This window comes from Nannobrachium achirus, assembly GCF_963921795.1.
Source record: "Nannobrachium achirus genome assembly, chromosome: 22".
Taxonomy (NCBI): Eukaryota; Metazoa; Chordata; class Actinopteri; order Myctophiformes; family Myctophidae; genus Nannobrachium; species Nannobrachium achirus.
In genome coordinates, this window is record NC_137829.1 from 287,768 (window position 1) to 311,500 (window position 23,733).

The window sequence follows — 23,733 nt, forward strand, 5'->3', positions numbered from 1 at the left end:
AGGGAAGTACTACTGGTGCTTTTACAATCTATGATGGTACGGCCAGGGAAGTACTACTGGTGCTTTTACAATCTATGGCAGAGAAGGTACGGCCAGGGAAGTACTACTGGTGCTTTTACAATCTATGATGGCAACAGGTGACACCAAGGAGGCAGAGAAGGTACGGCCAGGGAAGTACTACTGGTGCTTTTACAATCTATGAAGGTACGGCCAGGGAAGGTACGGCCAGGGAAGGTATGGCCAGGGAAGTACTACTGGTGCTTTTACAATCATGATGGCAACAGCAACACCCATGCCAAGGACCCAAAATGCGTCATTTGCGCTGCATAGAAACCAATGGCTTCGCTTTGTCCATGTATTTTACAGTCTATGCCTGGAACGCATTGTTGCACGTTATTACCATACTTTACCATACTTTAACCATTATTTTATGCTTTAACTATTGAAAAATAGCAGATATAAAAGCTCACAGCGCATACATACATACATACATACCAGGGCATTCACCGAATATTCAAGTATTCGAATACCAAATCACTATTCGAGTACGGTATATCAAAGTCGAATATTCGCCAATATTACTTTTAATATTATTTTCGTATAGTATAAAACGTACAGTATAAATGTGATTGTTGTTGAACATGGTATTGCATAGGCTTGAACAGTCATTTTCGGAGTTTTTCCAAGTAAAATGAACTTGTTCGTCGCAGCATGTTTATGCTATGTTCAGTCATAAGACAGTGTTGCGTGTCAAAAATAGCTGATCTACAAGCTCACAACGCGTCTATCCGCAAACGCATTGTGCATTTGTAGGTCTGCTGCTTGAGTTAGGCTTCCACAGTAAGAACCTTTCACAGCCAAACGGTGACTATTAGTTCACGAACCCCGCCTTTTGTACCGCCTACAACACATAACCCGTTAATTGCTGGTTGTTTTCAAGGCTTGCAAAAGAGCGTTTTAATGATTTATTAGATTACAAAAATATGATATTTCACCTGTCGAATACTTGACTAATCGAATACCTTTTGGGTCGAATAGTCAAATACTAAAAATCACTATTTGTGAATGCCCTAATACATACATACATACATACATACATACATACATACATACATACATAAATGCATACATACATACATACATACATACTTACATACATACATACATACGTATACATACATACATACATACATACATACATACATACATACATACATACATACATACGTATACATACATACATGCATACATACATACATACATACGTATACATACATACATACATACATACATACATACATACATACATACATACATACATACATACATACGTATACATACATACATACATACATGCATACATACATACATACATACATACATACATACGTATACATACATACATACATACATACATACATACATACGTATACATACATACATACATACATACATACATACATACATACATACATACATACATACATACGTATACATACATACATACATACATGCATACATACATACATACATACATACATACATACATACATACATACATACATACATACGTATACATACATACATACATACATACATACATACATACATACATACATACATACATACATACGTATACATACATACATACATACATACATACATACATACATACGTATACATACATACATACATACATACATACATACATACATACATACATACATACATACATACGTATACATACATACATACATACATGCATACATACATACATACATACATACATACATACATACATACATACATACGTATACATACATACATACATACATACATACATACGTATACATACATACATACATACATACATACATACATACATACATACATACATACATACATACATACATACATACATACGTATACATACATACATACATACATACATACATACGTATACATACATACATACATACATGCATACATACATACATACATACATGCATACATACATACATACATGCATACATACATACTTACATACATACATACATACGTATACATACATACATACATGCATACATACATACATACATACATACATACATACGTATACATACATACATACATACATACATACATACGTATACATACATACATGCATGCATACATACATACATACATACGTATACATACATACATACATGCATACATACATACTTACATACATACGTATACATACATACATACATACTTACATACATACATACATACATGCATACATACATACATACATACATACATACATGCATGCATACATACATACATACATACATACATATACATACATACATACATACATACATACATACATACATACATACATACATACATACATACATACATACATACGTATACATACATACATACATACATACATACATACATACATACATGCATACATACATACATACGTATACATACATACATACATACGTATACATACATGCATACATACATACATACATACATGCATACATGCATACATACATACATACATACATACATACATACATACATACATACATACATACATACATACATACATACATACATACATGCATACATACATACATACATACGTATACATACATACATACATACATACATGCATACATACATACGTATACATACATACATACATACATACATACATACATACATAAATGCATACATACATACATACATACATACGTATACATACTTGCATACATACATACGTATACATACATACATACATACATACATACATACATACATACATACATACATACATGCATACATACATACATACATGCATACATACATACATACATACATACATACATACATGCATGCATGCATGCATGCATGCATGCATGCATGCATGCATGCATACATACGTATACATACATACATACATACATGCATGCATGCATACATACATACATACATACATACATACATACATACATACATACATACATACATGCATGCATGCATGCATGCATACATACATACATACATACATACGTATACATACATACATACATACATGCATGCATACATACATACATACATACATACATACATACATACATACATATGTATACATACATACATACATACATACATACGTATACATACATGCATACATACATACATACATACATGCATACATACATACATACTTACATACATACATACATACGTATACATACATACATACATACATACATGCATGCATGCATGCATGCATACATACATACATACATACATACATACATGCATGCATGCATGCATGCATGCATGCATACATACATACATACATGCATGCATGCATGCATGCATGCATGCATGCATGCATACATACATACATACATACATACATACATACATACATACATACATACGTATACATACATACATACATACGTATACATACATACATACATACATAATTGCATACATACATACATACATACATACATACATACATACATACATACATACATACATGCATACATACATACATGCATACATGCATACATACATACATACGTATACATACATACATACATACATACATGCATACATGCATACATACATACTTACATACATACATACATGCATACATGCATACATGCATGCATACATACATACATACATACATACATACATACATACATACATACATGCATACATGCATACATACGTATACATACATACATACATACATGCATACATACTTACATACATACATACATACATACATACATACATACATACGTATACATACATACATACATACTTACATACATACATACATACATACATACATACATACATACATACATACATACGTATACATACATACATACATACATACATACATACATACATACATACATACATACATACGTATACATACATACATACATACATACATACATACATACATACATACGTATACATACGTACATACATACATACATACATACATACATACATACATACATACATACATACATACGTATACATACATACATACATACATACATACATACATACATACATACATACATACATACGTATACATACATACTTACATACATACATACATACATACATACGTATACATACATACATACATACATACATACATACATACATACGTATACATACATACATACATACATACATACATACATACATACATACTTACATACATACATACATACATACATACATACATACATACGTATACATACATACATACATACATACATACGTATACATACATACTTACATACATACATACATACATACATACGTATACATACATACATACATACATACATACATACATACATACATACATAGATACATAGATACATACATACATACATACGTATACATACATACATACATACTTACATACATACATACATACATACATACATACATACATACATACATACATACATACATACATAGATACATAGATACATACATACATACATACGTATACATACATACATACATACTTACATACATACATACATACATACATACATACATACATACATACATACATACATAGATACATAGATACATACATACATACATACATACATACGTATACATACATACATACATACTTACATACATACATACATACATACATACATACATACATACATACTTACATACATAGATACATAGATACATAGATACATACATACATACATACGTATACATACATACATACATACTTACATACATACATACATACATACATACATACATACATACATACTTACATACATACATACATACATACATAGATACATACATACATACATACGTATACATACATACATACATACTTACATACATACATACATACATACATACATACATACATACATACATACATACATACATACGTATACATACATACATACATACATACATACATACATACTTACATACATACATACATACATACATACATACATACATACATACATACATACATACATACAGTACACACAAGACACACTGTCAGGCATAGAGCCTATGTGGTATGCGCCTGGACCACTAGGCCAGCAGCGGACCCTTGGGTAAACTACTTTACGTTGTTGGCCATTCTCCCCTTGCTCTCTATTGTGCATCATGGTTGCATTAGTCTTACCATTATTATCCATGATTAAGAAGTGCTTTAAATCAATTTGATTTGAGAGGATTTGAGCCTGTCTTGCCCCCTGTCTTACGCCCCAGCCTGATCCGCTCGGCTTTTGTGTATAAAAAATGCTGTGTTCGCTTGCTCAGGGAGTCATGGCTGTGGGGGTTCACTGGGGGAAAACACTCATTAAGCATCCGGTTGGAGCGAGGGCTGCTCGGCTTACTGGGAGAATGTTGAGACTGTTGGATGACACAGAGCACTGGCTGAGAAGGGCTGGCTAGGTGGAGGTTTGAGGAACACCCAATAGACTGTTGGATGACACAGAGCACTGGCTGAGAAGGGCTGGCTAGGAGGAGGTTTGAGGAACACCCAATAGACTGTTCAGACACAACCAGGCCACGGCTGTTATCCTGGCTTAAGAAGGGTTTTCCTGTTGGGGGGTGGGGGTGAGGGGGGGAGTCCCGTTGAACAACATTGTTCTCGATGTCTAATAAAGGCTTAGGTATTGCATTGTGCTTTAGAAAGCTTCAGAAAAGAAAAGACTGACTTCTTTCTAGGTGTTTTAAAAGGTGTTTAAAAACGCAGACTGTGCGTCTAAAGACCCACTGAATGACAAACATGTTTTTCCCACTTTTAGAGCTTATCCGGGGTAATCATATGGGCATTCGTAACACTAGATGCTAAAAAAATAGAAAACAAACACTTTTTGTGTGTACTTAGGTCCCTAAACAGGCCATTCTTAATTATTTCCTGTGAACAGAAACGTGCTGCGTGATGACATAGACAGGATATATAAACGCATATAATGAACCTTTGATTACATTCAACTGTTTGTTTCCCATTGCTGGCATTCCTCCAAACACAGCTGTTTTTAATTATAAGAGCTACCCCGTTTTGAATCTCATTCAAGATGAATTCCAAACTATGTATTACACATTGTAAACTTAATGAGCACAATAAAATATGTATCTGTAAACATTATAGGTTAGAATAATAAGCAACTTGGTAACACACATTCTGTAGAAGAGGCAGCCTGGTCGTGTCTCTTTGCCTTGCTACTGAGGGCTACAAACAAAACATTGAAGGGGAAGACCACCCATTTTCAATATTGAACTATGTCATTAATATACCTTAGAGGAGTTGTGTGGAAATAGAAAAAAGTTCCCCCCCTTCTGTGTTGATTGATTTTGGGGTTTGTATTGGAAATTACAACTTGATGACATCACACATTGTACTTCCCCTTTAACACTTTGCCGTCCGAAATAGAATGGTGGTTGGTAGATTAGCCGTGAAATTTCTATTATTGTATTGTGATCTGAGACATAATATTATGTTTATAAACATGAGCCCGCCGCCCCTCCTTCTTGGACAGCGCCGTTGTTTTTTCTTTCTTTTTTTTTCCCAGGTCATTAGCTCACCGTGATTTTCTCGATCTCCGTTGGGATAGAGTGGTGGTTTTGGGCCGAGCATCGATCTCCCTGTGCGTTTCGCGTGCGCGATCCGCGCGCATAACGATCCATGCATATAGTCCAGGAGTGACTGAACAGTCGATGTGTCCACTTTGGATAGCCTAGCACCTAGCACTCCAGCTCTGCTAGTGCTAACGTCCAAACAACAAGTGGGTGGGAGGAAGGAAGGCTGAAGAAGGAAACGCCATGAGAGTCACTTCTGTTCATGTCAGAGCAGCCACGAGCCACCGATGGACGAGTGGTGACTAGGGAAGCTTAGCCGATCGCCCATTTTCGGATGAAAATCATTTATTTTGGTGAATACGGGAAAGTACGGGAAAAGACGATTGGCTGCCCCTCCCCCCCAGGAAGTCCGATATAGTACGGTTTTAATATTAAGGGGCTCCCCGTGGCTTGGAAAGGGTTAAGCATCACATGACTCAGATTTTACATCCCATTGCCTGAAGGGCTGGTCCCTTCTCAGGGGTAGACATTAAGGGAAATTTACTACTGGCCCTCAGGGCCAGTGGATTTTGATGATCACTGGCCCTGACACGCGTGTGCACGCAAAACTTGCGTCCTCGTTCATCCTCGATACCAGCGTCTTTTTTTTTGGGTTATGTTGAGTACATAGGACCCCAATGCCAAACAAGCCATTGAGCTTTCTGTGGTTTAAATCCTTTCAGTAGAAGTTGTATCAGTGAACTGTACCGTCCTGTCCCTTTTGCCATTCAAAATATCATCCCCCATAAATATAGGCCTACTCTTAACACCAGCTGTAGCCTGTTTAACTGGTGAGGGCCCCAGCCCAGATTGACAGCTGTCTGTCTGCCTTCCCAGGATCTCCTAATTTGGGGTTAATTAGCCTAGGACCAAGGCTATCAAAGCTGTATTTTATAGATGATATAAAAATGTAAATAAAATACATCTATGATATTCTTGATCCAAGGCTAAGGTTTTATGCTGGCATAATTGCATCATATTTATAAACTGTGTATACATTCCTGCTCCAGCTAGTCAGTTATACAGAAGATAGGACAGCAATTATAGAAATATTAGACCTTAACTGTGGAATGTTCAATCATGTATGCCTATGTGTTACATTACTTAAGGCCATTTTCTAAATATTTGACTTTTTTAACATGTAGAAAAATAATTGCCAAATTTGACATCAAAGTGCCCACTCTTCCTTAGTGCCCACTGTTGTGTTACATGCTAGCTGTCTGTCCCTCATGATCCATCCATCTCTGACACTGACACTCCATTCTCATCTTCTCGTTTGATATACATATTCTCAATAGGCTACAGTACACGTTGATTCTAAATATTTACAACAGTTAAAAGAAACTAATTTGCCGAATGCGTTCCGCGCGCACACACACACACACACACACACACACACACACACACACACAGGACCGCCCCTCTCTCTCGTTCACTAGACACACAGCGACTTGCGACAGCGTCTTCTTTCAGTATAGTAAATGGACCTTTCCCCAACTTCAAGAACATAACTTGTCTATTGTAGGCCTACTTTCTGATTCTGACCCGCGGTGGACATACTGAACAGCAGGGCAACAGCGCTCCGTTGTGTCAACAATCTATAGAAGCTAACGCTGTTTAGCTGTTAGCAGCATCAACGGAGCCGAACGCATGGATGTGAATGAGCGTGTCAGCGTGGAGTCAAGTGTAGAGATGGGGCGTTCACAAACGAATCGAGTCTTTTGAACGGCTCTTTGAAATGAACGATGGGATCCGGTTCGCAGTATAGGGAGCAGTTCCTTTTGTAAATGAACGGCTCTTTGAAAGGAACGGATCTTAGAGATCCGGCTCACTTCAAAGAGCCATAAATCCCATCAGAGCCCTTGCTGTGAACTGTGACTGCAGCTGCTGTGCGCAGCCAAGCACGCAGAAGGTAACTTTGATCTGGATCACGCAACGCTATATTTTAGCAGTAATTACGAGACGATTTCACCGAAATTATTACAAAACAGTACCACATGCAGGGAATACATGTGAAATTAGATATAAACGTTATTACTTGTTTTATTTTCAAGGCATTAAATTCACTGGCCCAAACGGGCAAGTCCCTGGTGAGTTCTGGTGGCCCTGTCACTCTAAAAAGTACATACGGGCCAGCGGGCTGGTTCTAATGTCGACTCCTGCTTCTGATTGGTTCAGAAACACACAGGCTCCCTTTTCAGACTGAAAATTCAAAATAAAATACCCAAAATAACCATTTCACTGGGTCTTAAAAAAAAAAAAGCAGGGCTGCATGGCCTTAAAAAGACATACATCTTTCATTCATTGTGTTTTAGAAAGCAGGCTATATGTCCACTACAGCCTTAAATCTTTCAAGCAGGCAGCATATGGTGCTCTTAGCAGGCACTTTCTTTGAACAGTGGATCCATGTCCGAGGTGGCTGCCTGGGCTGTGGAATTAAAGGCCTGAGTGATAAGCCACCGACGCTTACATTTCAAACAAAATCAACTCTTCCCCTTTTCGAAGACCTCAATCCTTTGCTTTTTTCCCGCCCTTTGTCCCGCGTGGAAACGGCGGAAGACAGTGGGCAGTAGGAATGGGACGATATGAAAATGTCATATCACGATTATTTTGACAAAAGAAATCGCGATTTACGATATTAGAAGCATTGTTTAGAAAAAAACGTGCTTTTGAACAGGGTGACCTGATTAAAGTGCAAGCTATGCAGAAAGAGATAAAACGCATAGCCACTGAATGTAAACACAACTACAAACTTAAGATTGAAAAACAAATGAAGGATTCCAATGTAAGACAAGCATGGAAGGGGCTGTACACAATGGTTGGAATAAAGGAAAAGAAAGATGTCATTAACACTAGTGATGATCAGTCTTTTGCCAATGAATTAAATACCTTTTATGGCAGATTTGATACCTCTGATTTTTCAACCGAACGTAATTTGTTAAAGGACCAATTTGGCAGTGGTCAATTACTTATTATAACAGAGGAGGAGGTGTGTAGAACACTCAAAAGAATTAACCCACGCAAAGCACCGGGTCCCGATGGGATAAGGGGTTATGTGCTCAAGGAGTGTAGGGAACAGCTCAGCCCTGTACTGAGACACATGTTCCAGTTATCTATAGATACACATTATATTCCAAAAGCATGGAAGACCTCGCTCATAGTCCCAGTGCCGAAAATGTCCAATCCCAAAGTCCTTAATGACTATCGGCCTGTTGCCTTGACATCATTAATTATGAAATCTTTGGAGCGCATTGTTTTAAATAACCTTCTTAGTAATGTGCAACATGAAATGGACCCGTTACAGTTTGCATATAGAAAGGGGAGGGGTACTGATGACGCTCTTCTTGTGATGCTTAATAAGATCTACTGTCACCTAGATAAACCTGAAAAGAAACGATATGCTCGTGTACTCTTTGTAGACTTCTCGTCGGCATTTAACACTATGAGACCTCACATACTGATGAGAAAACTGTATGATATGGGTGTTAACACCAATATCATCAGATGGGTGGAGTCCTTCCTGACTGATCGGGTACAACATGTCAGGGTGAATAAAGCAATATCTCTCCCTATTACGACCAACACGGGGGCCCCGCAAGGGAGCGTGATTTCACCAGTATTGTTCACTCTGTACACAAGCGACTGTAGGAGCGACTCTGATAACACCTGTATTGTTAAATTTGCCGACGACACAGCCATTGTTGGTTTGATCGAGGATGACGAGATAGGCTATCGAAGAACAGTGGACGAGTTTTCTGGTTGGTGTAAGAATAATTTCCTTCAGTTGAATATTAAAAAAACTAAGGAGGTTATATTTGATTTCCGGACCAGTTGTGATGCTGCACACCAGAAAATAGTCATTGATGGGGATGAGGTAGAGACTGTTGATGAATACAAGTACTTGGGTACAACGATTGATTCAAAGCTGACATGGAATTCGAACACCGATGCCATCTATAAGAAAGGCCAGCAGAGGCTGCATTTTATGCGCAGACTGAGAAAGTATAATGTGGATAAAAGTTTAATGTTACTTTTCCATCGCTCCTTTGTGGAAAGTGCATTAACTTTTTGTTTTATTGCCTGGTATGGCTCCTTATCGTTGGTCAACAAGAACAGGCTCCATAAAATCATAAATGTATCCAGCAAGATAGCTGGGGTACGGCTGGAGAGTATGACCTCTATGTATGAGACCCGTGTGCTCAGGAAGGGCAAAGCCATTTCTAGGGATAGAACACACCCATTATACAGTCAATACGACCTTATGCACTCAGGACGACGGTACACAGTACCTGCGTTGAAGGCGAGGGCCTCGAGGACATTTGTCCCCACTAGTATAGGGCTTCTGAACAAACAAGCCCCAGCTCAGTTCCGTGCATAAAGTGTTATGACTGGTAGCCTGTTTTGTATCATGTTGTTAGTGAACTGTGAGTTTGTCTTGTTATTCATGTATTGTGGTGTGTACCATGTTGTCAGTGAATTATGAGTTTGTCTTGTCATTCATGTATCGTGTATTATGTGCTGTGATTTTGTGTCCTGATGACTGCTTGGTGCAAAAAGAATTTCCGCAAGGACAAATAAAGCATCTATCTATCTATCTATCTATTATCGCGATAATCGAAATCCATTATCCTAGGGCGGAACATTTTTTTTTTTTATATATATAATTAATTTTTTGGTTTTTATGCCTTTATTGATAGTATACAGTAGATTGACAGGAAATGGGGAGAGAGATGGGGAGTGACATGCGGCAAAGGTCGTCCGGATCAGGAATCGAACCGGCGACGCCACGGCAACCACGCCTATGTGGCGGTGCCTATGTGGCATGCGCCCTGACCAGCAGGCCACCGGACGCTGGTCCGGTATATATACAAGATATACAAGCTCACAATGCGTCGCAAGGCGGCGCGTTGTGAGCTTGTTGTGAGCTTGTAGATCGGCTATATTTTGACAAAGACATTTGATAGAGAGTGAAAAAAAATACTATTTCAAGTATGTATATTATAAGTAACTTTTACCAATTATAGAGGGTGTAAGTGTTACCAGCTCGGCAAATAAAAGGTGAATTGATCCCAGTGCATGACAGAGGCTGATATCACAATAATTTTTTTTTATCGGAGCGGTTCAAAAGGCTCCCTCCTTTAAGTGTGAAAGCACATATTAAAGTTACAGCATGAACCTGCACTCTGGCAGGAAACTGCTGATATGGCCCAGCGCCCAGGTGCCGCTGCACTGCAATCTGCACCGCCCGCCCCGCCCGGCCCTGTTTCAGCCTATCATGGTGCAGCGAGCTGCGTTAACTGGGTCACAACGCAAGGTGTCCCTGACAAGGGTCCCTGCACCCCCCCCCCCCAACACACACACACACCCCCAACTCCCCACTCGGAGAGCCACCCCCCCCCCCCCTTCCCTCTTGGCGAGTTTAAACGGAGTTCAGGGGGACCTTGGCCAGCCTTGAAAGTCACCATCCCGCTACTAGTACTACAACCCACCTCCCACCACCCAGCCTCGTCCTTCAGCCGTCTGCCAGCTTCGCCCGTGCCACACAGCCCCCCACCCCCACCCACTCTCTTTGGGGAAACTCCAGGTGCAGGATTTAGTTTGGAATTAACCCTTTTAGGCCTAGAATTATTGAATGCTTTAACCAGTGAAAAATAGCAGATATACAAGCTCACAGCTACACATCTACACACATCTACACATCTCACATCTACACAGCGCCGCGCTGTGTAAATCTGCTATTTTTGAAAAAGTCGTGAAAATGTGTGCGAATCTTTGAATATATGTATTTTCAAAGCGAAACGTTTGTAACTCAAATTTTGCTTCTGGGTGGTCCCTGGAACGAAATATTTTGAGATGGGGGTCCGTGGCCAAATACATATCATTTTGGGGGTCCTTCACATGAAAAGGTTTGAGAACCACTGACATAGTAGTCTCTCAAGAACAGACTAACTGAGCTCCAGTTAAGTGAAAAGGACCTTTCTTTGACGATGGCTGGCCAGATTGCTGACATAGAAACATAGTTTTTTTTTTTTTTTTAAACCTTAGAAGGATTCAAAAGACACTTATAGAATCGGGTCAACATTCTAATTTTCACGATTTAAAAAAAATAGCAGATCTACAAGCTCGCAGATCTGTGAGCTTATAGATCTGCTATTTTTCAATAGTTAAAGCATAAAATAATCATACACAATATGTGTACCCGTTCTGGATGGGTTTTAATTTGCCAGGTTGAAATTTTCCTTCTTTATCCTCCCTCCCCTTCCCCTCCATCCGCAGTCCCTCCCTCCCTCCCTCCCTCCCTCCCCTCCTCCCTCCCCCTCCCTCCCTCCCTCCCCCTCCCTCCCCTGCTCCAGTAAGTCGTCCTCCCGAGATGACAGAAGTGCTCATATATTCACGCCGCTCTGATTGCAAGTCAAGATCACCGTGGCAACTATAGGAGGTCACCAGAGTGTTTCCTTTTTGCTTTTCTACTCCGCGTTACTGTGGTGTGTGTGTGTGTGTGTGTGTGTGTGTGTGTGTGTGTGTGTGTGTGTGTGTGTGTGTGTGTGTGTGTGTGTGTGTGTGTGTGTGTGTGTGTGTGTGTGTGTGTGTGTGTGTGTGTGTGTGTGTGTGTGTGTGTGTGTGTGTGTGTGTGTGGCCTCTACTGTGAGGAGAGGGCTTTTTGCCTGAAGGGGTTTTAGCCGGTTATTAGGGGACGGACGGTGGAATCAGATCAGGCGCCACCTCCAAAATCTCATCAGGCACCTTACCCGAACCCCCCCCCCCCCCCCCCCCCCCCCCCCCCCTATCATCCATCCATCCATCCATCCATCGCCCCCTCCTACAGTAACAAATGACCCTCCTCCACCCGTCTCCTTCACATAAAGAAACCCCATTAGATTGCAGCTCAGCCACTGCTTGGCTACAATTGTGTTTATGCAGTGGGGGGGGGGGGGGGGCATAACTTAGGGGAAAAAAAATAGAGTGAATGAACCACTTACTCAAAAGAACAATGCCTTTTGAAATGTCAAGTACCTTAGCTCGGGGTTCATGACGGCTTCTGCGATCGTAATAGGTGTAAAGGGAGGTACTGGCAGGGAGGTTGGGGTAAGAGAGGAAGGAAGGGAGATGGGTGTTAGACAGGGGTCTTCAACGTTTTCAGGCCAGGGACCCCTTAGCTGAGAGAGAGATGAAGCAGGGACCCCCACAACCTTATCATAGATTCCATATAGTTTCATCGTTTGACAGCGCAATCATCAGTGTATTTTGGATTCATGTCAATTTGTGTTTTCAGATATTTAACCGTTTGAACCGTAAAAAAATTGACCTTTCACTCTGTACTTAGTCTGCTCTTTTTCCCCTCTACACCAATGCTCTTTGCCAAAAATAGCCGATCTACAAGCTCACAACGCCGCTGCGAGGCGTTGTTGCTATTTTTCGCATATGTCCCCAGAATATGGACACTAGGGTTCAAGTGGTTAATATAAAAAAAGGAGAAAACAGTTTCTATCACACAAAGACCCCCTGTAGTAACTCTGAGGCATTGTGAGCTTGTAGATCTGGTATGTTTGGCTAAAGTCCCCAGAATATGGACACTATAGGGTTCAAATGGTATAAAAAAGGAGAACAAAAGTTTCTATCACACAAAGATTTGGAGGACCCCTTGTAGTAACTCTGAGAACCCCCTAGGGGTCCCGTGCCCCCTGTTGAAGACCCCTGGTATAAGAGGGAGGGAGGGAGGTGTAAGAGGGGTAGGGGGCAGACAATAACACGTCAAAATGCTGTGCTGTACGTGTTGGGTCTTAAAGGTATATTCCACTTTCAAAAAACTTTTGGTCACTTTATCATCTAATCAGGCTTTTATGAACACCCTGAACAGTTTTTAATTTACTTCATTCTAGATATTTGATGTAAATGTTACCAGGCCCTCCAGGCCCAGGGCCTCTCCCCACACAAAACCCATTGTAACTTCAAACTTAATTTTAACCATGATAGATTCATTAAAAAAAACATTATTTTTTTCTGGTGACTCATATTACCCACCTAATACGTGAGCAGGCTGTGTTTTCTCAATAACCCTTTTCATTTATTTTTAATAATTCTTTGGGAAAATGAGAAAAATTAAATACAAAACAAAATTATTAAAAATAAATGAAAAAAGTTATTGAAAAAACACGGCCTGCTCACGTATTAGGAGGGTATAATGAGTCACCAGAAAAAATAATGGGTGTTTTTAATGAATCTATCATGGTTAAAATGGAGTTTGAAGTTACAATGGGTGTGTGTGGGGAGAGGCCCTGAGCCTGGGGAGGCAGACCCATGCAAGGCAGAGTGGAATATCCCTTTAACTCTTCTGTCTGTCTGCTCTCCTCAGGTTCTTCACTACTTGGCCGTTCAGAAACCTGCAGACCTCACCAGCCATCTCCTGCCCTGCATCCTCCATGCTGCTATCCTCAAAGTGAAGGAGGAGGGTGAGTGGGACGTGTCTTTGTTTTGGTCTGTTTTATCTGTATTTTGCTGTTGTTTATGTTTTGTGTATGATTATAAGGTTTTAGGTTTAGGCATAGTTTTACTGAGGTTAGGGTTATGTTTAGGCATAGTTTTTACTGAGGTTAGGGTTTGGGTTAGGTTTAGGCATAGCTTTACTGAGGTTAGGGTTTGGGTTAGGTTTAGGCATAGTTTTACTGAGGTTAGGGTTTGGGTTAGGTTTAGGCATAGCTTTACTGAGGTTAGGGTTTGGGTTAGGTTTAGGCATCGTTTTACTGAGGTTAGGGTTTGGGTTAGGTTTAGGCATCGTTTTACTTAGGTTTGGGTTAGGTTTAGGCATCGTTTTACTGAGGTTAGGGTTTGGGTTAGGTTTAGGCATCGTTTTACTTAGGTTTGGGTTAGGTTTAGGCATCGTTTTACTGAGGTTAGGGTTTGGGTTAGGTTTAGGCATAGTTTTACTGAGGTTAGGTTTAGGTTTAGGTTTAGGCATAGTTTTACTGAGGTTAGGTTTAGGTTTAGGTTTAGGCATCGTTTTACTGAGGTTAGGGTTTGGGTTAGGTTTAGGCATAGTTTTACTGAGGTTAGGTTTAGGTTTAGGTTTAGGCATCGTTTTACTGAGGTTAGGGTTTGGGTTAGGTTTAGGCATAGTTTTACTGAGGTTAGGTTTAGGTTTAGGTTTAGGCATCGTTTTACTGAGGTTAGGGTTTGGGTTAGGTTTAGGCATAGTTTTACTGAGGTTAGGGTTAGGTTTAGGTTTGGGCATAGTATTCTTCACCAGGTTAACATCACCAGATTCTGACTAATGGGATGTAGGAACAATGAGATTTCGGACCAAATGCCATGGCACCCCTAACCCTATAATTTTCTAAGTTTTGGACATTGGACACAGTGTCCACCGGACAGGACATTGGACACAGTGTCCACCCATTGGACACAGTGTCCACCCATTGGACACAGTGTCCACCGGACAGGCAATATTATTTAAATTTTTTTCACTAATCCCCTCCCCCCAAAAACGTTTTTTTTTTTCTAAGATTTTAAAACGGCAAATCGACAAGCTAGTAGAGCAGCTGTATCAGAATAGCCAAAATATGAGTGACAGCCCCTTCTCTTTATTCCTGTCCATAATTCTACCATGCAAGTGACTGTTCATAACGATTGCTGCAGAATATGCAACCAACCCAAGTTGATACAAAATCCCATGTCATCATGTGTCATAGCAAACACGGATGGAAATGTATCTCCCCAATCCCCCGCCCCACCTCCCCCCAACTCTTTATCTCTCCTCCAAATGTTGAATATGTACCCGTTCAGGTGACAACTCCAACATTGTACAGCCACCACTACAATGACATGAATTCCTCCATCGTATTTTAATTTGACATTAGACCCAGCCAAAACCCAACAGCAGTAAACAAACGTATGCCTTGATACAGACACAGAACCTGTTGTTGTTATTATGTGCTGGTTCAGTGCAGTATTGCATGCTGGTACACACACACACACACACACACACACACACACACACACACACTGGTGGAATTAAAACCATACTAAAGACACGAACAGGCTAAGAATCTCAAACCTGCGGGATCCAGCCTGATTAGCTACGTTCGTCTTTTTCCTGCTAGTAAAGCGGAGTGAGAAAAACATAACTCCGAATGGAGCAAGCAGGCTGCATCCCAACAGTGGTATTTTTGATTGATTGAATACTTTATTTGTCAAAAGTGTAAACAGCACGGAGGTACAGTAAAACACTTCAAATTCAAAAATAGCAGATCTGCAAACTCAAAACGTGTCGCTTGGAGCCCCGTTTCGAGGATGTGGATTTGCAACTTTTGCTACTTTTGTGTGACGCTGTATTATGATCAAATAGAGGCATTCATTCCCAACACAAAAAGTAGAAATATGGAGATAAAAGATTTCGGGCCGACAGCGACGAGATAATATTGTCACCGTCGGGCAGAAACCTCGTATCTCCATGTCTCAAATGTGTACCTTTTTTCGTGAAGTGAAGCCCTGCTTCATCACATAAGACTGTCGCACAAGACTAGTGAAAAGAGCAGATCTGTTAGATCGGCTATTTTCTCTCTATTTTTTATTTTATTTTATTTTTTATCATTTTTAAAATGATAAAACTAACGGTTTTGGACATACAAGGTTTTCACCCGACAACGACGATATACATGTATTGATAAATATAAATAGCTATTATATAATGTGTAATAGTACATTTGATACTAACAATGCTGATCCTCCATGCCTCCATCCTTGTGGTGGCTCCAGTGTCCGGGGAGGACATCCAGTCTCTGAAGAAGGCCATCCAGCAGGCCACCTCTCATGCCAGCAAGCTGCTCCGTCACCCAAGTCCAGACTTCAAGAAGCTGGAGGTCAGTGAGTGAAGAAACCACAGTAATGGAAGAAGTTCTCACATTTCTTTTTTTACTTAATCTACTAAAGTATCAATACTGCAATGTAGAAATGCTCTGTTACAATCCTGTATTCAAAATATTGAGTTAAAGTACAAAAGTATCTGCATCAAAATACATAGGGCGTCCGTTGGCCTAGCTGTCTTAAAGAAGTAGTTCACCCCCAAAATGACTTTTTTTCTATCGATTACTCACCCCATTTTTAGTTTTTGTCGCATTCCTATGCCAATAATTTGATTATAACAAAATTTCCCCATTGATTCCGGATGGAGACCCCATTTGTGTCTCCATCTGGAATCAATGGGCCTACAAAGAGTTTCCTCAAATTATTGGCTTCGGAATGTGACACAAAAATAAGTCTCCTTGGGGTGAGTAATCGATAGAAAAAAAGTCATGTTGGGGGTGAACTACTCCTTTAAAGTACCAAAAGTAAAACTACTCGTTCAGCAGAATGTCTCATTTCACATGTTCAAAATGTATTCAAAATATTTTGAAAATAGCTGATCTTTTTCTTTGTTTTTGCAAGCTCCATCGTTTTGTTGTTATTTCCAGAAACAGAAACTATAAAAAGTGTAAAGTGTTCCTCAGAGCGCATGTCTCTTCCAGAGTATTAGATTATTGTGGGCCAGCAATGTTTGGAATTTGCCAATCAGCATGGATTATGAAAAATCTGACTGATCAATCTTGATCACAAAATCAACACTACTGTATTTACTGTCTGTCTGTCTGGCAGGAGGTGATAGGCCAGCTGATGGCGGTGGAGACAGTCATCGCCCGCGCCCGCTCGCTCACTACTGTATTTACTGTCTGTCTGTCTGGCAGGAGGTGATAGGCCAGCTGATGGCGGTGGAGACGGTCATCGCCCGCGCCCGCTCGCTCACTACTGTATTTACTGTCTGTCTGTCTGGCAGGAGGTGATAGGCCAGCTGATGGCGGTGGAGACGGTCATCGCCCGCGCCCGCTCGCTCAAGGCCAAGTTCGGCATCGGCAAGGGAGAGAGAGGAGAGGAGGAGGAGGACCTAGAGAAGTAAGTAATTTAGTTTTAGTCATGGTCTTTTGAACAAAAATTCTATTTAGTTTTAGTCATATTTCAGTCATCTATAATGTTTTAGTTTTAGTCTAGTTTTAGTTGACTAAATACCATAAGATTTCAGGCTACTAAATCTACAGTTGATTTATTTTATTTATTTTTTGACTGGCCGCGATGGCGTTGAAATGCCGGATCAATACTCGCCTGTGTGCCGAAAATAGCAGATCTACAAGCTTTATGCGCAATGAATGTAGAACATACAACATGTACAAACTGAACCTTGACTGTACGACAGTGGTTCTCAACCAGTGGTCCTTGAGGGGGTTCCAGGTGGTCCCAAGCTCAGTGATGGAGAGTTGGTAACCAAATGGACTCCTGAGAGCGTAAAATTAAGTTATTGTTAAACTTCTGCGTTATTTAATTTACAAGAAGTCTTCACAATTAGAGAATGTAGCAGATATATACTGTATATATTTGTATCAAAGTTTGCCTGTTATCAGTCCTATGGCACCAACATCAATACAGCCTGTTATCAGTCCTATGGCACCAACATCAATACAGCCTGTTATCAGTCCTATGGCACCAACATCAATACAGCCTGTCATCTCTCCTATGGCACCAACATCAATACAGCATGGAATTGTGGACAAAATCTTTATCCAACGACAACAAAATATTGGGGGTTGAAAAGCCTCTGCTGTACAACATCAACCAGCTCCCCCGAGAGAATCCCAGAGAATGGGACAGACATAGCAGCATAAGAGAATCCCAGAGAATGGGACAGACAGAGAGAATCCCAGAGAATGGGACAGACATCCCAGAGAATGGGACAGACGTAGCAGCATAAGTAGAGGTGTAGCAGAGAATCCCAGAGAATGGGACAGACATCCCAGAGAATGGGACAGACGTAGCAGCATAAGTAGAGAATCCCAGAGAATGGGACAGACGTAGCAGAGAATCCCAGAGAATGGGACAGACGTAGCAGCATAAGTAGAGGTGTAGAGAGAATCCCAGAGAATGGGACAGACGTAGCAGCATAAGTAGAGGTGTAGCAGAGAATCCCAGAGAATGGGACAGACGTAGCAGCATAAGTAGAGGTGTAGCAGCAGGCCCTGCCTTCAAGACACCGGAGTGCTGGACGTGTCTCATGTTTTATGTATCGTTCCTCAGTCAGCACCCCCACCGGAGTGTGAATCACCACCAGCCCACAAGCTCAACACAGGAGAATGAACTTTCAACCCAATTTGACTCGGCGGTAGTTTTTACATTAGCTCTCGTATAAGATGTCGGCTCATTTTATTATTTATTTTATGCCTCCTGTCTCCCCGTGTGTCAGACATATTGTATTCATCTCCACCTCCCCCCGCCCCCCACCTGTCTGTCTCTTTATTAATATCACCGGCTTCTTGCTTTCATTTCATCAGACTCTCCTCTGGGAGCCGTGCAGCAAGCCGAGGAGACCAGCTAATAAATCCTCGCTGTCTGTCGGCCAGAAACCTCTTATCTCCATATTCTAACTTTTAGTTGTTTTATTTCTCAAATAAATGAACGCCCTACTTGATCATACTACAGCAAAAAGCATCAAAAGTAGAACGATTTGCACGCTCGAAGCGAGTCACGAAACACAGCGCTTTTTGGAGCTTGTCGATCTGTTGTTTTAGCTCTTTTTTATTTTTTAATCCTGAAAAAAAGTTAACAGTTTTGGACTTATGAGGTTTCGACTGACGGATGAAATGTTAGGCAAACAAAGTGTGAGAAGTCATTCGCGTGTGTGTGTGTGTGTGTCTGTGTGTGTGTGTGTGTGTGTGTGTGTGTGTGTGTGTGTGTGTGTGTGTGTGTGTGTGTGTGTGTGTGTGTGTGTGTGTGTGTGTGTGTGTGTGTGTGTGTGTGTGTGTGCACGCTCTCTCTTTCTCTGCCACCTACACCCTCTTGCCAGCGAACCTTTTATTAATGTCCAGTTTGAACTCGGCTTCTCCCCAAGCCCGTGACAGCCCGTGTCAGGTCGATGCATTGCGTGTGTGTGTGCAAGCTTGTAGATCTGCCATTTTGGCGAAAATATTAGCTGTAAACGGAAATACTGGCGGACCTGGAACAGACCTGGTCAACTAGCTATAAGGTTCAAGTGGTTCACCTCAACCTGAATCAGGGTTCCCCAATTAGTTTTCCCCAAGGGCCAAATTATGTCTAGGGTACCAAGCCGAGGGCCACAGCATTGCAGGGGGCGACGGTGGCCCGCTACTCCAGTGACAGTTCAGATATCGTCGTTGTCGGGTGAAAATCTTGTTTGTCCAAAACCGTTCGTTTTGCATTTATCATTTTAAAAATGACTTAAACTAGTGAAAACAGCCGATCTACAAGCACACAACGCCTCGCACCGCGAGGGTGCGAGGCGTTGTGTGCTTGTAGATCGGCTGTTTTCACTACTTTTGTGCGACGGCCTTGTATGATGAAGCAGAGCTACACTTTGCGAAAGAACTTACACATTTTGAGATACGGGTTTTCCACCCGACAATGACAATATACTAGTTTTGTTGCTGCTCTTATACCACCATTATTACTGGGGTTGGTGGGGGCCTGACAGTAGCCCCCCGTGGGCTGCGAATGGCCCGCGGGCCGCCTGTTGGGGAACCCTGCTGTACATGTAAAGTGACTCACTGCCTCAGCCTGATGGCCTCAACAATCTAGTATCTCCTCAGTCCACAGGGATGTTGGACTTTCACGGGGGAGACACGAGTTCGAATCCCGGGCGTAACATATAGCATCATACGTTTTTTTTTTTCTTCTCAAAAATAGCTGATCTACAAGCTCTCAGCGTCACTGCTAATATGTGTATGTGTCAAAAATAGCAGAGATGTTTGAGGTTGTACTTCTGCTCTTTTTGAACAGCCTACATATAAAGTGGTTAAAATGATTGTGATGCTACTTTTGCAGGGGGGCCCCCCCAAGGACCCCTTTTAGGGTCCCCGGACCGCACTTTGAGAACCTCTGCCTTAGAAAGACAGGATTTTTATTTAAATTTTTTTATCAGGAGAGACCTTTACTGTTCATTAGTGTTCAGCTGCCTGTGTGAGGACACACATGCACACAAACGCACGCACGCACGAACACGCACGCAAATGCCTGGCCTCATTAACGGGACACCCAGGGCGGGCCCTGCAGCGGCAGGCTCCGTTCTCCCGTCTCCGGAGCGCCTGGTGTCCCCGTTCAGGTGCTCTGCCAGGGGTGGGGGGAGGGGGGGTACAGTAGGCATACAGTAGGTGTCGATGTTAACCATCCTCACCGCAAATCAAATTCCCCATGAAATTATACATCATTAAAATACATTTTTAAAAAGCCTGAAATTGGGTATGGGCCTGAAATCACTTGAAAAATGCAACGAAAACAAAAGAAATATCCTTTAAAAATATGATTGAAATGGTTTATTAAAGCAAATAGATAGTAGACTAGGAGAAACAAGGAAGTAACAGAGCCAGAAACTACTGTATGTACTACTGTATACAGTATAAACTACTGTATGTACTACTGTATACAGTATAAACTACTGTATGTACTACTGTATACAGTATAAACTACTGTATGTGTGAGAAAAAGGTGCACGGTAGGCGGGGCCAAGCGGCACTGAATGAATTATTGACAGATGTATTCTTCGTCATTATGACAGAGTAACGAACCGAACGCAAGCCGATGTACAAGCTCACAGCGTGTTGCTGATGAAACACGTTCTGAGCTATTTTCTCTGCCATCATCCGTCGTACGACAAAGTATTCATCGGCCAACAAAGCAATAGAAAGGGAGTGATGGCAAATCGAGCCAGGAAGGCTCTCTGTATGAGAAGTATGTTTTTTAAACAGTTAAGGTCCTAGCCGTGTTAAGCCCTCTGTACATCTACAGTATGGGCTTCTTTAAAATGCACCTCTCTTATGAAATGCAAGAAATGAATAATCCTTTTTCAGCCATAACCATTTTGTCTGGAAAAACAGACTGCTATAGCACTAATGGGTTTTGAAGGGGGCCCATTATGCTCATTTCCAGCTATTGTATTTTTTATTCTGGGACTCAGTAGAGAAGTTTTGCATTATTCACAGTTGGGGGGGGGGGGGGCAATCCTTATTTATATTATTGAGATACAGCTGCTCATTTCAGCCTTTGTCTAAAACAAGCGGACTTGGTAGCTAGGTGGCTCGGGAGGTAGAGCGACTGCTTGGGGAATCGAAACGTTTACAGATTCGATTCCCCTCCCCGGCACGAGCAAGACACCGAAACCCTAACTGCTCCCGATAAGCAGGTTGGTGCCTGGCATGGTGTGTGAATGTGAGTGTGAAAGGGGTGAATGTAAAGTGCTTTGGAAATGGTGAAATAGTTTAGCTGTATTAGCTCCTGTCTATGTCAAAATTGTATGCCCAAATCCGAGTTGTTGCCTAAAGCAGATTGGAATGAGATTGGTTTGAACAGTATGGTCTGAACATGTTGCGCTGACAGTCAGTGAACGACCCGCCCCCTGATTGGCTGAGAAGCACCCAGCCCCCGTTTCACTAGGAAGTATACAGCAATACGTATTCATTCAGCCCAGTTTGCAGCAAACAGGAGACATGATGCCATCCTGTAGACGAACACGATGCCTCATGTTCACTAGGTACTGCCGTGTGTGTCCAGCTCTGGACCCCTCACAGTTTGCGTGATTTTAGGGCAAAATCTGTCGGAGCAGTGTCCAAAAATGTGTTTTGCAAGAATCGGCCTCATGGTGGCGCTAGAAGAGGGCCATGTGAGACATGAGGGGTGGAGATCGTGGTTTGGCAGCCAAGGAGTGTGTGTGCAAAGTTTGGCATGTATAGGGGCAACGGTGGCGGAGATATGAGTAGGGGAAAAGTGTGACGTGACGGACAGACAGACTGACAGCCGGTGGAGGTTTTGATAGTAGTAGTAGTAGTAGTTACACTGTACACTATGGGATGCTGCTGTGCATGTGGAGAAGTTGTATCACTGTACACTATGGGATGCTGCTGTGCATGTGGAGAAGTTGTATCTGTCTATTCCTGCTGTTGATAGTAGTAGTAGTAGTAGTTACACTGTACACTATGGGATGCTGCTGTGCATGTGGAGAAGTTGTATCTGTCTATTCCTGCTGTT

General features: G+C 41.2%; 1 protein-coding gene across 2 annotated transcripts in view; it reads left to right on the forward strand.

The window, feature by feature from the left end:
• rab3gap1 (RAB3 GTPase activating protein subunit 1) overlaps positions 1 to 23,733 on the forward strand; it is a 132,200-nt gene that overhangs the window by 88,026 nt on the left and 20,441 nt on the right. For both annotated transcript variants that reach the window (XR_013963262.1, XM_080753427.1), the window contains exons 20-22: positions 15,035 to 15,131; positions 17,434 to 17,537; positions 18,488 to 18,603. Coding sequence is in view for 1 of the 2 variants with exons in the window: in XM_080753427.1 (XP_080609553.1) it covers positions 15,035 to 15,131; positions 17,434 to 17,537; positions 18,488 to 18,603 (317 nt within the window). In the remaining variant the exon portion in view is untranslated. The remainder of the gene's footprint in view (positions 1 to 15,034; positions 15,132 to 17,433; positions 17,538 to 18,487; positions 18,604 to 23,733) is intronic.